The 15,378-nt window shown below is 38.5% G+C and overlaps 1 protein-coding gene across 1 annotated transcript in view; it reads right to left on the bottom strand.

Annotated features, from left to right (window-relative positions):
• Positions 1-13,745, bottom strand: part of LOC134431404 (nipped-B-like protein) — a 132,028-nt gene extending 118,283 nt beyond the window's left edge. Inside the window, exons 1-6 of the mRNA XM_063179421.1 lie at positions 13,604-13,745; positions 11,778-11,943; positions 10,556-10,686; positions 2,452-2,551; positions 1,351-1,502; positions 117-277 (exon numbers count right to left, since the gene is read on the bottom strand). Coding sequence (XP_063035491.1) covers positions 117-277; positions 1,351-1,502; positions 2,452-2,551; positions 10,556-10,686; positions 11,778-11,943; positions 13,604-13,667 — 774 coding nt within the window. The 5' untranslated portion in view covers positions 13,668-13,745. The remainder of the gene's footprint in view (positions 1-116; positions 278-1,350; positions 1,503-2,451; positions 2,552-10,555; positions 10,687-11,777; positions 11,944-13,603) is intronic.
• Positions 13,746-15,378: the final 1,633 nt, after the last annotated feature.

Here is a 15,378-nt window from a genome sequence, read left to right as displayed (position 1 = left end):
TTTATTCATCAACAGCATCCTCATAAAATATCTGACTTTTAAGGCAGCTAAACACATACTTGGTTTATCACAGTAAATATTTGTTTCATCATCATAAACTGATCTAGGTAACATACATCACTACTTATCCTGTGCACCATCTGTAGATAGTCTTCATTTGAGCCATGTCTAGAATTATCAGCATGATAATTAGCTGAATTTCCAGACAACTGACTTGAAACTTTATTTTCATGGAGATTTCTCATCCCAGTTGTGACAATGGGACTAGATACTGAAGCTGAAATACAGAAAAATAAAAATAATTATACTAATATAGTCACACAATCATAAACTCTAAAAAAATCTCACAGAAAAGGCCATAATATGAATGTGCTGGATGTAGGAGGTCTAGGATTGTAACAAGAATCCCAACTTTCTTCACTGAATCCTTTTTGCACAAATATCTTGAATAAAATTAGTATCCAAGTTTTAAATTTTCAAGAGACTTAAACCTAAATTCCATGTACAGATTAGCCAAGCTTCGCTCCACATCTATCCTAATTACAGTCAGCATCATACTCATAGGTTATAGAAAACTTTATTTTCCTCTATATAATATGCATTCTCTACCTTTAATAACTTCCAAGGTATTCATGAGACACATAACATTACATACAGAACACCTATATAAATTCTAAGCACACTGCTAAACTTTAGGAACAGATGATTTAAAAGAATCTAACAAGAACTCTACTTCCAAGAAAGGATAATGCCTAGATACTTGACAGTGTTCATGTTGTTCAAGATTGCTTTGAGAAAAGGGAAAAACAAAGACATCCATTAACTCTGAAGGTCATCTTTGCCAGTTACTGCATACCTTGAGTATAATTCTGCCAACTTAGCCTAGCCTACACTGCAAAGGTTTGGTACGGTTAAATAAGCTGGCAGGAAAATTTACATTACACTGGCAAAAAATATGTTTTCGCCAGTACAGATAAACAATTGCCATAGCTAACAAAAAGTTTTAGGGTTTTTTAAATTTTTCTATTATCATGTATATGTGACAACTATGCAAAATAAGTGTACATAGAGGAGAAGCATTAACACCAAGGTCACTGGTTCAATCCCTATATGGGCCATTCACTTAAGAGTTGGACTTGATGATCCTTCTGGGATTTTTTGAAATAAAATAAATACTACCATTGTACAGTCAGGAAAGCCAAGTTTAAGCATACCCAAAAAATTCTCTACCAACTCCAAGATTTGCATTAAGCATGTGACTCCTTCAAAGAAATTAGAGAACTGTGAAACACACTCATGAAGGTAAAGCTGACTTAAGATAGGAGAATAAAATAAATATCAAAGACTTACCTTGCTGCATCTGAGGATGTGGTGTGTAACTTGGAGGATGTGAATATGGCATGTATCCTGCAGGACTTTGAGGAGCATATGGACTAGGCACTGGACTGTTCTGTTGTGCCAAAAATCTGTTACCAGAGCTTGTTTGTGGTGGCACAAACCGGCTAAAAAATAAAATGAAGAAGTTTGAAAAAGTTGGAAAAGGAAATTTATACAAATTTCTTATTTCTTTTAGAAGACAAAGGGAGCTGGGGGTGTTTAGTCTGGAGAAAAGAAGGCTCAGGGGACACTTTATCGTTGAAAGGAGGTAGCAAGCAACACAGCAAGAGGAAATGGCCTCAAGTTATTCTAGAGGAGATTTAGATTATATATCAGGAAAAATTTCTTTACCAAAAGGTTTGTCAAGCACTGGCTCACACTGCCCAGTGAAGTGATTAAGTCACCAACCTGGAGGTATTTAAAATGTGTGTACATGTGTCACTTAGGGACACGGTTTAGTAGAGGACCTGACAGTGTTAGGTTAACGGTTGGACTTGATGATCTTAGAGGTCTTTTCCAACCTAAATGATTCTATAGGTACATGCTACTTGTTGACACTCAAAGTTTGAAAAAGAACCCGAAAGTTGATGAGAAAGCTGATGGAAGACTGGACAAATTACTGGACCTATCCTCCTCTGAGCAGCCTTTTGTATAACTGTTACAACAGTATTCCATGTTTTTACAAGCCTTCTTTTCCACCCTTCTGTCACACTGGTAATGTTATACATGCTGGAACACATCGCCTCTTCTCTCCTGTTCTCCTGCCACAGGTAGAAAATAGCTGTAGGGGTGTCAGGAGGCAGGGGTATTATTTTAGCAGGAAAGAAAGTTTGCCAAAATTATGTGAGGGAGGGACAGCAGGGAATTCTGACTAATCAGAATACAAAGATTACTCACTAGCAAAACCATGTTGCTTTTCCAGCTGAAGAAACTCACCCTGCTGTCAGACAAATGCAAAATATATCCTGACACTGATCACCTTCCATTCACATACTTGCAAAAAGAATTGACTGTCACTGTAGATAGAATTTGCAGTTTGCTGCCCATCCCACCCCATTTAAAAGAGAATGTTACCTGGAAGGGCTATGTGAGATAGTAGTTTGTTGATAATTAGAAGATGCAGGACTACCTCTCATGGAGTTCTGAGAAATATTAAACTGCGACATCATCATCCCTATTAAGAAGATAGCAGCATTACTTTACATGCATTTCCTTTTTAATCAATGAAGTCTCTCATTTCAGAAATTATTATATACAAAGAGATTACAAACTTTACAAACATTAACATCTTCTGTCTACAACTGTTAGAAAACATTTTTAAAAGATTGATTTCATGTAAGATGTCCATTTACACCATGACATAAAAAGCATGTTCCCTAAAGGAGTATTAAATCAACAATAAATGTCAACGGCAGTTCCCCCCTCTGGTCCTTAGCTAGTAAATAGTAACATTTTATAACAGGCCACATACTCCACACCCCAGGCTTGTGTGTGGAGTACTCAATGTGCCAATAAGATCTTATCTCCCATTTTTAGATCAAGTACAACAAACAATCACCTCAGGCTGAGTGGTGCAAGATATTCTCCCTGCTCCCCTAATGCCCTAGTGGTTCCTTTCTAGCCAGGGACAGCTTTCTATTCCAGCTCCACCACACTTAAAAGGAATGTTATCAAAGAAGGTGCTGAAATATTTTCAGTTGCAAAGAACCACCAGTATCCCATCTGTAGTCTCCAACAGCCTGTAGATTGCCACAGCCATGCTTTGAAAATTCAGGAGTTGTACTAGATGGCAAGCCACAAGTACCAATGGGCCTGGAACTAACTTGCATCTTTATTAGGGAGAATTTAAATGAATCTTTTTAGTTTTCTCTCTTCCATACAGATATAAAGAATTTCTAACCACCACATAACACTGGAAATTGAAATGGTACAGGTACACAAGAACTTATATGACTTTTAACCAGGTGATTTTAATGATAGAATTTAATGTCTTGCAGCTAAAACAGCATCAGAATTCAAATACACACTTGTGGTTTCAGTTCAAAACCGGGCAGAAAGACCAATTTCGTGTTGTGGTTTATGTTTGCCAATTCAAGATTTCCCCAATTTGAAATTTTTCCAGCCAATGCACTAAAGAATGTGGTATGTTTGGTGCTGGCCAGTCACCAATACACTCACTTCCTGCTGTGAGACAGGATTAGGAGAATGGCAAAGAAGGCTCAAAACTTTAAGAGGGTATAAAGAAAATTTTATTAAAAGTAACTAGAAGGAAAAAAGTAGTAAGAATCAAAACAAACCCTTCACAACACTTCTCTTCCCCTCACAACCTTTTCTTTCCTACAGACAATGTAAAGAAACTGCACCCAAGATTTCCAGTCAGTTTACCACCTCTAAAATAGTCTTTCTTCAGTTCACTGAGGGAGAGAAGTCCCTCTTGTTAAGGTTATAGAGACTTCTCCACAAGAGGAAAGGAAACAGTTCTCTCGTGGCTCTCAATTTGTCACGCACAGCAGCCACCCAGGGAATCCTGCCATCATGAAGTCTTTCCCATTTCCACAAGCCTTCCCACTGCTTGTCAATGGGCCACATCTACTTATGGGGTATTGTTTTAAAGATGAGCTGTTCAAAGGCAAAAGTTCTCCTTATTGTCTATTTCTAAAATCATCTTCATCCCTGGGAACAGAGATCTTCTTCTCCTGGAAGCACAGGACTACTCTTCTCTCTTCCTCTGTTCAAATTTCTCATGGGATCACAGCCACTTCAACATCTGCTTATCTTAGCATGGAGGCCTTTGCTCGATATCAATTTGAACACTTGCATCTCCCCATAGTTTCATGCGTTATAAGGAAAAAGAGTTCTTTCTCCATAGCTTACAAGAGGATTTCAGCTCCAAAAACAAGGCATCTCCTCCTCCCTCCCATCTGGGACTTAACTTCTTCCTCACTGACCTCGATGTCTTCATGCTGTTCCTTTACATGTTTGCATCTTGTTCCTTTCTCTCACTCGAGGGAGGCTTGAAGCACTGAAAGGGTTAACATCCCGTCTAGGGCCTACCTGACCCGCTGGTAACTTGTGGAGAGAACTGCGGCTGGGCTGTGTCAGGATCGGCCTCATGGTTGGTCATTGCTTTTCTGCACAGGCTGCGGGGGTCTCAGGTCTCAGCCGCGCTGGGGGAAGGGGATTTGATCATAAGATCTTCACAGCCACGGCCAGCCCTGCTCCGGCCCGGGCTCGGTAGCCTCCCCCGCCTTCCTGCTCGGCCGCTGCTGGGGCCCGGCCCGGCCTGACCCGATCGGAGCCGATGGGGGGGGGGGGGGGGCGGCGGGCGGCCCGGGGAGAGGGGAAGGGCCCCGGCCCGCGGCAGGACCGCCCGGCCCGGCCAAGACGGGGCGGTCGGGGCCGCCACCTTCTCACCGACCGGAAAGAAAATGAGAGAGTTCCCGGGTTTTTTCATCTTTAACATGCGTGTTTCACAGAGGCGTGTCCAGCTTCTCAGTGGTTCAACAGACTGTCAGTTACACAAAAAGCTTTACATCACTTCCCTGAATTTCCTCCCATTCCAAACCAGGACAACGCTGCAGCTTGGGAAGCCACAGCAAGTGATCCAAAGCCATGGGTAAAGAGCACATCAGCAATGCAAATATTTAAACCTAAGTTTAGATAGACGACTGACTAATCCAGAGTGTTTGGGAGTCATCAATCTTTGTATTACTATCACTGATTTCAATTACTGCAATATGCACACAAGCAAAGCTAGTTTCAGAAATCTTCCTTGTCATCCTCTTTTCTCTTCCCCTCTCCCCAACAGAGAAGTGATGGAATAATCCCCCAGGAATTAAGCCATTACTACGTCCTGGTATGTATGAAGTGCTGCATTCCAAGTATATTAGCCCAGATAAACTAGCCCAGAGCAGGAGTGAAACTCTCATTTTGTGCTGGAAAATAAATAAATAAATAAAATAAGAGACCTCCATACTTTAGTACAGAGGACATTTCATTGCCCAGAGTAGCAGAAGTGGACTCCTCAACTCCTGCAAAATTTGATTAAATGAACACTGGTTGCCTTGCAGAGAGGCAAGTGAGGAAGAAACTCCCGAGGTGCTGGAGGCAGCATCTGGCATGCTCACTGCCCACTCACCTCTCACAGCCACTCTCACCACAGCTAGGTAGTAGTTAGTCAAACTAATGACCCTTAACCCTGACGTACAGAAAGCTCACAGAACGTGCCAGTATGAGCATGAACTATGCAGAAGTTTCATTTTATGCCTAAAACAAAGATTGCACTTTTAAAATACTTTAAAAATATATCTCTTTTCTCCTCTGTAAATTTAAAACACACTTTTGGTTTAAAAAAGTATGACAGAAAATATAAAAAGTAATACATTTTAATGCCATTTTAAAAACCTAAAACTTATTCTGAGACAGGCAGTTCTCACCTCTTTATCTCTGTAAGGGGAGACAATCTAAATAACTTCAAAAAAAACAACCAAATAAAACACCTTAAGTCCACAGTGCCCATCCCCCCTCCCCTTGCCCCACTAAAACCCCCCAAGCAACAACGACAACCAACCAAACAAAAAAATCCCCTACCACAACAGTCTCTGAAGTTTTCAGACAGATAACAAGTCTGTCTAATAATGATGTAATGAGAAAGTAGTAAAAATAAGCCCAAACATTTAGTTTAAAAAGGAGTTGAAATTAGTCTGTGGTCATTAACACTAAAATATCTATCTTCTTGTACATTTTTACACTGTTGTTCATATCACTAAGCAGCAGATGTATGGCTCCACTGTGCATCTCCATACCTTAAAATACTTAAGAATTTCTTTTAAATGCAACTTTAATTTTGATTGTTGGTAATGCTCAGTTTTGAGAAAACATCATCCTAGTAATAACATTCACACAATCACGGGATATGGGTCAAGTTGGAAGGGATCACAGTGGGTGTTGTGGTCCCGCCTCCCTGCTCAGAGTCATCCGAAAACACAGGTCACAAGATTGTGTCCAGATGGGTCTGGAATATCTCCAGTGAGGGAGACTCCACAGCCTTTCTGGGCGATCTGTTCCAGTGCTCGGTCACTGCACAGAGAAGTTCTTCCTCAAGTTCAGGTGGAACCTCCTGGGCATCAGTTCCTGCCCGTTCCTCTTGTCCCATTGCTGGGCCCCACTGAGCTGAGCCTGGTCCATTCTCTGACCCTTCCCTGCAGACACTGACAGACATTGATAAGGTCCCCTGACAGATGACTCCTCTTGAGGCTGAACAGCCCCAACTCCCTCTGCCTTTCCTCATAAGAGAGGTGCTCCAGTCCCTTAATCATCCTCACAGCCTCTGCTGGACCCACTCCAGGAACTCCATGTCTCTCCTGTTCTGAGGAGCTCAGAACTGGACACAGCATTGCAGGTGTGGAGAGGGGTAGGATCACCTCCCTGACCTGCTGCCAATGATCTTTCTAATGCATCCCAGGATTCCATTGGCCTTCTTCGTCAGAAGGGCACACACTTGTCCATCAGGAGCCTCAGGTCACCCCTAGCCTGTACTGGTGCCTGAGGTTGTTCTTCCCCAGGTGCAGAACTCTGCATTTGCTTTTGTTGAATTTCAGACAGTTCTTCTCTCCCAACTCTCCAACCTGTTGCGGTCCTTCTGAAAGGCTGCACAGCGCTTGGGGGTATTGGCCAGCTTTGTATTCTTAACATACACTCCCAGTCTTGAATGTAATTTTTTTGGCTCAGAAAAAAGGGATATGCGTAAATCCATTTTAGCATTCCTACTGCCAAAGAATATAAAAACACAGCTCCAGATCACAGAAAAGGTATTGTATGATTAAACAGTATTACAGCATCATGCATGCTTAAGCAAGGATTGCTCACCAACAGGCAATTTTTAAGTTAAATATACGCTCTTATTGAAAGCATATGTCTACAAAGTTTTTCCCTTTTATGCATTAAAATGTGCATTTTAATTCTTCTATAGATGGAAAAAAAATCAAAGCAACTGATGCTTAGGGAAAGATGCATAAGATTTTAATCCTCAAAAATGCACAAGTAAATAGTTTAAAGTGAAATTTAAGTCCTTTCTACATCCTAAGCTATGCTATGAAGACTAACCTATTGCAATATGGTATTTTAGCTGATCTAATAGATATCTGCTGAAAGACAAAGCCAGTGTTGAGAAGAGAAAAAAATATTATGAAAACTGAAATTAAATAATAGCCTAATTTTAAATAAATAATTATGATAGCACCCAGAACTTTCTCTGTCATTTGATTAAAAAGGTCTAAAATAAAATTAACATGTTGTCCCTGTACTGATGCTGCACAGTGATGTGATGCAGTCCGTTCAGACAATCTAGTAATAGAAAAGAGTCTGAAAACTCTAATTAAAAATCTTATCTGTATGAACCCTGTTTCAACAGTGGGGCTGGCTATTATCAAAATACATGGAATAAAGGTTTGAATACTGCTGCTACTTTACCTGAAACAAAATATGCCAGCAATTTGGGGGGGGGGGGGGAAGGTGGTGCATCTAGGATACAAAACAAGTATTCAGATAATACATCTTCCTTGCACTTATTTGTTAATCATAACTAAAACCAATTCTTGGTCTAAACTTAGTGTTGAGCTACAAATCAATATGACTGGAAAAAACAGCACAGAATTCTGCTTGTGCTTTACCTTATATTCACATGTATTCAACACCTAATATTTAGGTTTCTGAAGAGGCCTTTTTTTCCTGTCAAATTGTACCGAACCAAGAATTTTATGCCATGTTTAATGTAATTCTTTAGCCAGGTGATCTTTCTGATCTTGCATTAGAAAAGAAGGCTTAAAGAAATGAATTTAAATTCAGTTTGTCCATACAAATGCTGGAACTGATGCTGAAGGGATCATGGTGTAGAGGCCCCCTCCAGGCAGAGTAAATTGACACAGGGTACCAGTGCCTTCTTTCCTTCTCAGTTCTGGGCATTACAAATACTGGATCACAGTACCCAGCACTGACTTCACCACATGCTGGACTCAACAGAAGGCAAAAGGACAATATTCAGAAAGAAGACAGTAAGGAAAACAGAAAAGATGAATTTGAAATACTATAAAATAACATAAATTTCATTCTTATGGTTGGCAAAATGCATTACATAAGATCTCTACCAAACTCTCAAGTGTTCTACAAATCATGACTTCACAGAGATTACAAAATATGTTCAGAAAGCAGAAGAAAGCCCAACCTTTGCTGCCAGAACACATCAGTATACCCTCCTTTGGCCTAGGAGATCTGAACGGGATGTACTAACAGCTAACATGACTGCCACCATTTGCCAACATCTAGCTTAAAGATCCTCCTATTTCCAGGTAAGAGTATGGCAGAGAAATGAATAAATTTAAAAAAAAATATGGCACTTCATCTAGCTTTTCCAAACATTCATTACAGAGTCTTCTTCCTCTCAAAAAGCTTTGTGTACAGCTATACTTTTCTCCTCTTCCCCTTTTCTTTCAATGGTTCCAATTTTACACTTACATTTCAATGTTTGCACTGGTACAAGTATTCAGAATTATGCAAAATAAAATTAAATACTCAAGGAAGATTTAAAGTCTGATCTCTTTTGGTTCTCTGAAAGCATTTGGTTAACTTTATTAAAATGGCATCAACTATTATTTTAAGTTTTATGCTTAATTGTTTTTTAATTCTGTACTAGTACCTCCCTTCAAGCATAGGCAAAAACACATTAACTAAAGATAGGTGGTTTTATTTCAATAAGGATTATTCTTAATCTATCGAATCAAGCAGCAAAAGTGTTTCCCCCTCTGAAGCACAGAATTAGCAAAAATTAGAAAGAAACTAACTTGCTTTATCTTCTTTCTTTCAAAAGCCTCTGCTGGAACAAATAATTTCATAAATAATGCCTCCCTTTTGCACTGGTAAATAATTATTTTACTCTACAAAACTGGTGGAAAAATGTGTGTTATCAACATTATTCTCATACTAGATCAAAAAAATCACACCATTGTACCAGCTATTAAGAAAAAAAATGAACTCTATCCAAACCAAAACCAAGACAAGTATATGTTTTTTGTGGAACCACTATGCAAAAACTGTCAGGACAGTCACAACTCTTCCAACAACTGGAAAAATTATACTCTGCAACAGCTACCTCCAAACCCAGAACCTGGAGACTCTTTTCATAGTTTAAATTTCAGGATATATGTATCAATGACCTACTAAATATTTAGCACTGCCTTCCACATTTTCATTCATGGAAATTTTTGCATTCCTTCAAGGAACATTATGTGTTCTGTCCTTAGCAACTTCTTTTCAAATGTTGTATTGCTTTTTACTCATTAGCCTAGGTGAATTAACTTAATAATCTAATTTTATTTTTTCCCCCTCCAAAAATGCCCTAACACTTTATGTTCCCTGTGGACTCCAGTAACACTTCTATTTATATTTCTACAATGCTAGCGAAGCTTCATCCTCACATTGTGCAAACTCTGAAACCCCCCCTACTCATTTCATAGTTAGGTATTTAAGAATATATTTCAGGTGCAAATGAAGAAGTCTCCAGATCTACAAGTAGAATCTGTCCGATAAATCCTGTGCTTGGTCTCTCCCCTTTTCTATCTTTGCTATCCAGCAGTATATCTCACTAAACCTCAGAAAAGAATTAGTTATCGAAACAGTAAAATCTGTAGGGCACGACAAATTGCTGAGAAGAGGAATGGCAAGGAGGAGATGTTACATATGGTTCATTCAACCTTATTCTTTACCTCAGGACTATCAAAAACTACCACTACAGTGATATAGTTTAATTGTACAGGTTTTCAATACAGAGCAAGGCCTTTTTTCCCAACTTCAATTTACTAAAACAAATAAATAAACCTACCTATAAAGAAATTCAAATAAAATTACTTAAAAATAAAACCCAATCACTCATCCTAGAAATTAAACTTAGTAGAGAAATTCAACATTATTTTTTACAAAAACACCTAGTAGAGTATATTTCTGTGCTTATTCTAATACAATCACTCTTAGAAGATGTCATGACACCTAGATTTTTATCATTATCAAATACAAGATAAGGCATAAATATCACAGTTGTGCTCCCTACATATTTGTGGTTAGTATCAGCCCCCTAAACTTACAGAAGAACATAAAAAGCAATCAATCATCAATCAAAAATCCTTACCGCTCTGCACCCCATATCTGTTTTGCATGCTTTTCTCCCTGAAAACATTAGGATTCCTTGCCAGGACAGCCTGCAGCAAGACTGGTATATCTCCCTCTGGATCATCACTGCCGAGGTTATCTTTCAATTCTCTGGAATTGTGGAAGTAAGCAAATAAAGAGGCAAATGCATTTCCAAATTATAAGAAACCATGAGTCAAGTAAAAAAACCCAAACAACCACAACCAATCAAAACCAAACCAAACAACAGCATTTTACTGTTAAAATACAGAAAAAACTCCCATCAAATCTGCACTGCACCACTGTTCTCTAAATCTACTTTTTTCCTCTCATGCTAAAGGAATGGTAGAAAAGGCATTCCTACTAGTCTTCAAAATTATTTTCTGCTAATAAGCACTTATATATACATGGCTCTCAGTTTCAGACTATTATAACACTTCTCATGTCCATTTCTGTATTGTGATCTTGTCCATAAAAGAATGCTTTGTCATAACATCCAGAAAGTACTACTGTAGAAGTGAAAATAAGATAAGCATAAATGTATGACATTTACATTGCAGCCCAACATTTTCAAAATCTTTTATTTTAGAAGGCAAAATTGACATCACAGGATTCCCTTTGAACATTCAAAAATTTTCTGTAAATGCATCCATATTTTCACTTTTTCTTTGCATTGATGACTTTGAAGAGCTACTTTCATTTGATCAAAATAACAGATTGGAACATGTAGGAAAAAGCGCTGTACACATAAGACAATTTAAAGAGCATAACTGAAAAATGAAAAGACCAAAATACTTGCTGGTTCAATTCTTAAATATTTTAAGTTCAATATCTAATCAGAACTGACATAGATCTTGCATGGGTGTCTCAAAAAAGTATCTTTTTCTGTAATACTGGGTATAAAATTTGTCAGTGCACATAACTAACGAAAGTGGGACACAAATGACTTTTGCACAATTGATACAACAAAGTTTGCACTCCTAACTAGCAAGAATAGAACAAGCAGCATACCTATTAAAAAAAACAGTTATGCATAAGGGCTGTCAGACAATTACTAGCATTCCAACAGAAACAATTGATTCTTATACTGCAGTAATCTGCTAAGTTAGCCTAATAAAAAACCTGCACCTTCTAATTTTCACATACTAACACCCTTCTCAATTCAGTTCAGTTTAAAGTAATAAGGATGGTGATCTGATATAGCTGAAGCTCAAAATACATACATGTGATCTGTTGACACCTGATTGAGACTGTGGATGAGCTGTGAAACCAAGTTTTCATCCCTGCAAGCCAAAAGGCAGTTCACCTCTTCAGCTATCCGTCCATTGAAAAGCAGGCTTTTTGTTGTGGTAGCAGGTAAAGGTGATGGAAGAGGCAGCTGGTTCAAAACTGTTATCAGAAAATAGAAAGGAGTTCAGAATTATTTCATGAAACACAAGCATACAAAGATGGACACCTTCTTACTCCCTCATGTGATTATGAAAGAAAATCTGACAACTACATTACTTGCATTAATTACCTTGAATGTGCCTTGGAACTTGGAAAAATTAGCAAGATCAGCGAAACATTTATTAAAACAGTATAAATTCAGCTAGTTAATTCGGCCTACTCTACTGCCTCTACTCATCAAGTCCTCCATATCTTTAGGGCAACAGGACTTGTCAATTCCAGTACCCTCTTTTTACACAGAGAGAAATAAGGTGAAGCAGTGACATGCCTTTCTCTTTCATGCACCCCTGACTTTCTGAACATCAGAGAAATATGACAGAGAAGGAAGCAAACACACCTAACACAAGAGCTAATCCCACCAAAGGTAATCACTGTTTTAAGAAACTCTTGCATCAGAAGTCTGGCCAGTGACTTCTACTAGTTAAGTATTTTGCCTTGAGAACCATACCTGCAAATAATTAGTGCTGGAAAACTGTCCATAGCCCAGAAACTTATGATTTGCATCCTGATGGACCATTATTATACACACATAACGGTACATATATACACATATAAATACATAAGCAGCATCTTCCAGTTTAATAATTCAGAATATCAGAAAGACATAAAGTGTTTTTCCCCCCATTGAATACATTTGCTTTTTTTTACTATAGGCAATTAAATTTAATTGCTGGGTATATACTTTCAGTGTCTCTTGAAAAGTCTTCAAATTTCAACAGCATAATAATAAAACAAGAGCTCAGAATAAGCACTTGGATCACTGAGTCCAGTTATCCTCACACAGACAACTGAGCTATAAACTCTTGCTTATGCTTTATAAAAAAATATGCATCTTTGTCCCAATTTCTCATATTGAAATGGCTGTTATAGGACTTCATTATAGTAATGATAAATCTCCTCTAAGTTTCCACTAGAAATTTATTTTTGGTCAGATTATAACCATTTGGTTTTGTGCCAGCATCAGCTTTTAATTTAAATAGTTCTTTTTCTTTCCTTGCATTTTGTCTTCCTGACATATTTAAAGATAGTACACTCACCTCATCTACTCACAGCCAAGAAACAAGGCTCATAGGTTCAGCTGCTTATTTCCATTCTAGCAGCCACTCTTTGCACTTGTTAATTAGAGCAACTTTTTTGTACTTTGTCCAAAACTAAGGAATTAGGTTTCAAGTATATTCAGAACATTCCACAGCTCTCTATCTGAACATCAGTCTAATCATATCTTTCTCCAGTGAAGATGATGATATGTATATTTTAGAGAAGTATTTCATCATTTATATGTTTTTCTTTATTTGTGGGGTTCCCAGATATGTAACCGAATGATATTCCAAAGAACGAATTCCTTTTTTTTTTTTTGTTTTGGGTTTACTTAGAGGTGCTTTTTTTAACCCACATGTTTCAATTAGCATATTTTGTTTGAATATATTTTTTAAATTCTAGCAAGGACAAGAAATGTTTTAATACCAAATCTGATTTTGAACAGATTTACTTTTAAGAACTTTAAAAATAAAACTGTTCTTAGTACTTTTAAAATGCAGGTATATTAAGTGAAGAGGTAGAAGGGAACATAGCAAAGACAAAAAAAAAAAAGAGTACTTACGGTCTGTAAGACTAGCAATCCCTGCAAGAGTAGTGATGGGAACATGAGGCATATCCCCATTCATCCTGAAGTTCTGGGATGGTAGCGACTACACAGATATTTTAGTTCAGGTGCCAGCTATCATTACTTCCCATCTCCCAAGCACTGAAAAAGCAAAAAAACCAAACCAAAACACAAAACCAAATTAAAACTCAGTTTACTTAAAATAATTTTAAATTCAATAACATACATGAAAGACTATAATCTCAAATGCATAGTAAGCAAATTTTGTCAAAAGTGGGTGGAACAATTTAGAATTTAAATACCAAATAGCATTAAGCAATCAAAAGGCAAGCTTCTGGGTTTCAGAAGTAGAGTCCGTCACCAAAAAAGATGCAACGTAAGGCAATCAAAAGACAATTTGTTCAGGTTATACAATACCAATGCAAAAATTAGCAACAAAACTTTTTTTGGCTCATAATGCAGTGGACAGCACTTAATACATAATCACTTTAAGCAATTAGCTACTATATTCACCTCCCAGTTTTGGAGGAGATATTTTTCATATAAGAAGTTAGCAAAAACAAAAGGAATAATTTACAGGTGCAAATGTCAAACAGTAAGCAAAGTGACAAATACAAAATCTTAGTATATTTTTGTCATGGTTTAACCCCAACCAGCAGTTAAGTGCCATTCAGCTCCTCATTCCCACCACTCACCCACTCCAGGTGGGATGGGGAAGAGAATCAGAAAAAGGCAAAAACCCATGGGATAAGAACAGTTTAATAATTTAAATAAAGTAAAATATACTACTACTGCTGCTAATGAAAAGGGAGATAAAAAAGAGAGAGGAATAAAACCCAAGAGAAACAAGTGACATGCAATACAGTTGCTCACAACCCACTGACCAATGCCCAGCCCGTTCCCGAGCAGTGATCAGCCTCTTCCGGCCAACTTCCCCAGTTTATATACTGGGCACAACGTTCCATGGTATGGAATATCCCTTTGGCCAGTTCAGGTCAGCTGTCCTGGCTGTGCTCCCTCCCAGCTTCTTGTGCAGCTCCTCCCTGGCAGAGCCTGAGACACTGAAAAGCCCTTGACTCGGGGTAAGCAATGCTCAGCAACAACCAAAACATCAGTGTGTTATCAGCATTATTCCGTACTGAATCCAAACCACAGTGCTGTACCAGCTACTGAAAAGAAATAAACTCTGTTCCAGCTGAAACCAGGACAATTTAAAAAATAGTAGTATTTCAAAATTTATCTGAAAATATCTCCTTAATATTAAACATGTAGCAGACTCTGTGGAGCTTGCGAGAGCTCCATGGAGGATAGAGACTTAACAGTAGGAACTGCTGAGTCGTGATGAGACAGCAAAATAAGCTCCTGTCTTCTGCCTCTTGCCCCACAGCTTATCTCTGTAACCCCATAGGCCACTTTTCCCTAACCCTTACTATTGGACAAGTTTGGATCCCTTTATACCCTATAAAAAGGGGCTGGTTTAGCCCATTCAACAGAAGAAGAGCTGTTGCTGGAACTCTTCACAGATCCCTCAATAAACCATCACTGTGGAACCGACAGGACCTCTCCTTCTCCTCTCTCTCTGTCTGCTTCTGCCCCAGCCAAAGTTGCCCTAGCAAGCAAGCTCGAGCTGAAATCCTAAGAGAGCTGAGAATCACTAAAGAGCTAAAATCACTAAGTTTGATAAGGGTGGCCAGTGGCTAAGAGCTGACTGGGTATTCGGGCACTCTGTCTCCCAGAGGGACTGAGTTATCCAGATTGGCCTGCATCTCTCA

Source organism: Melospiza melodia, chromosome W, assembly GCF_035770615.1.
Source record: "Melospiza melodia melodia isolate bMelMel2 chromosome W, bMelMel2.pri, whole genome shotgun sequence".
Lineage (NCBI taxonomy): Eukaryota > Metazoa > Chordata > Aves > Passeriformes > Passerellidae > Melospiza > Melospiza melodia.
This window is presented reverse-complemented; position numbering and strand designations above follow the sequence as displayed.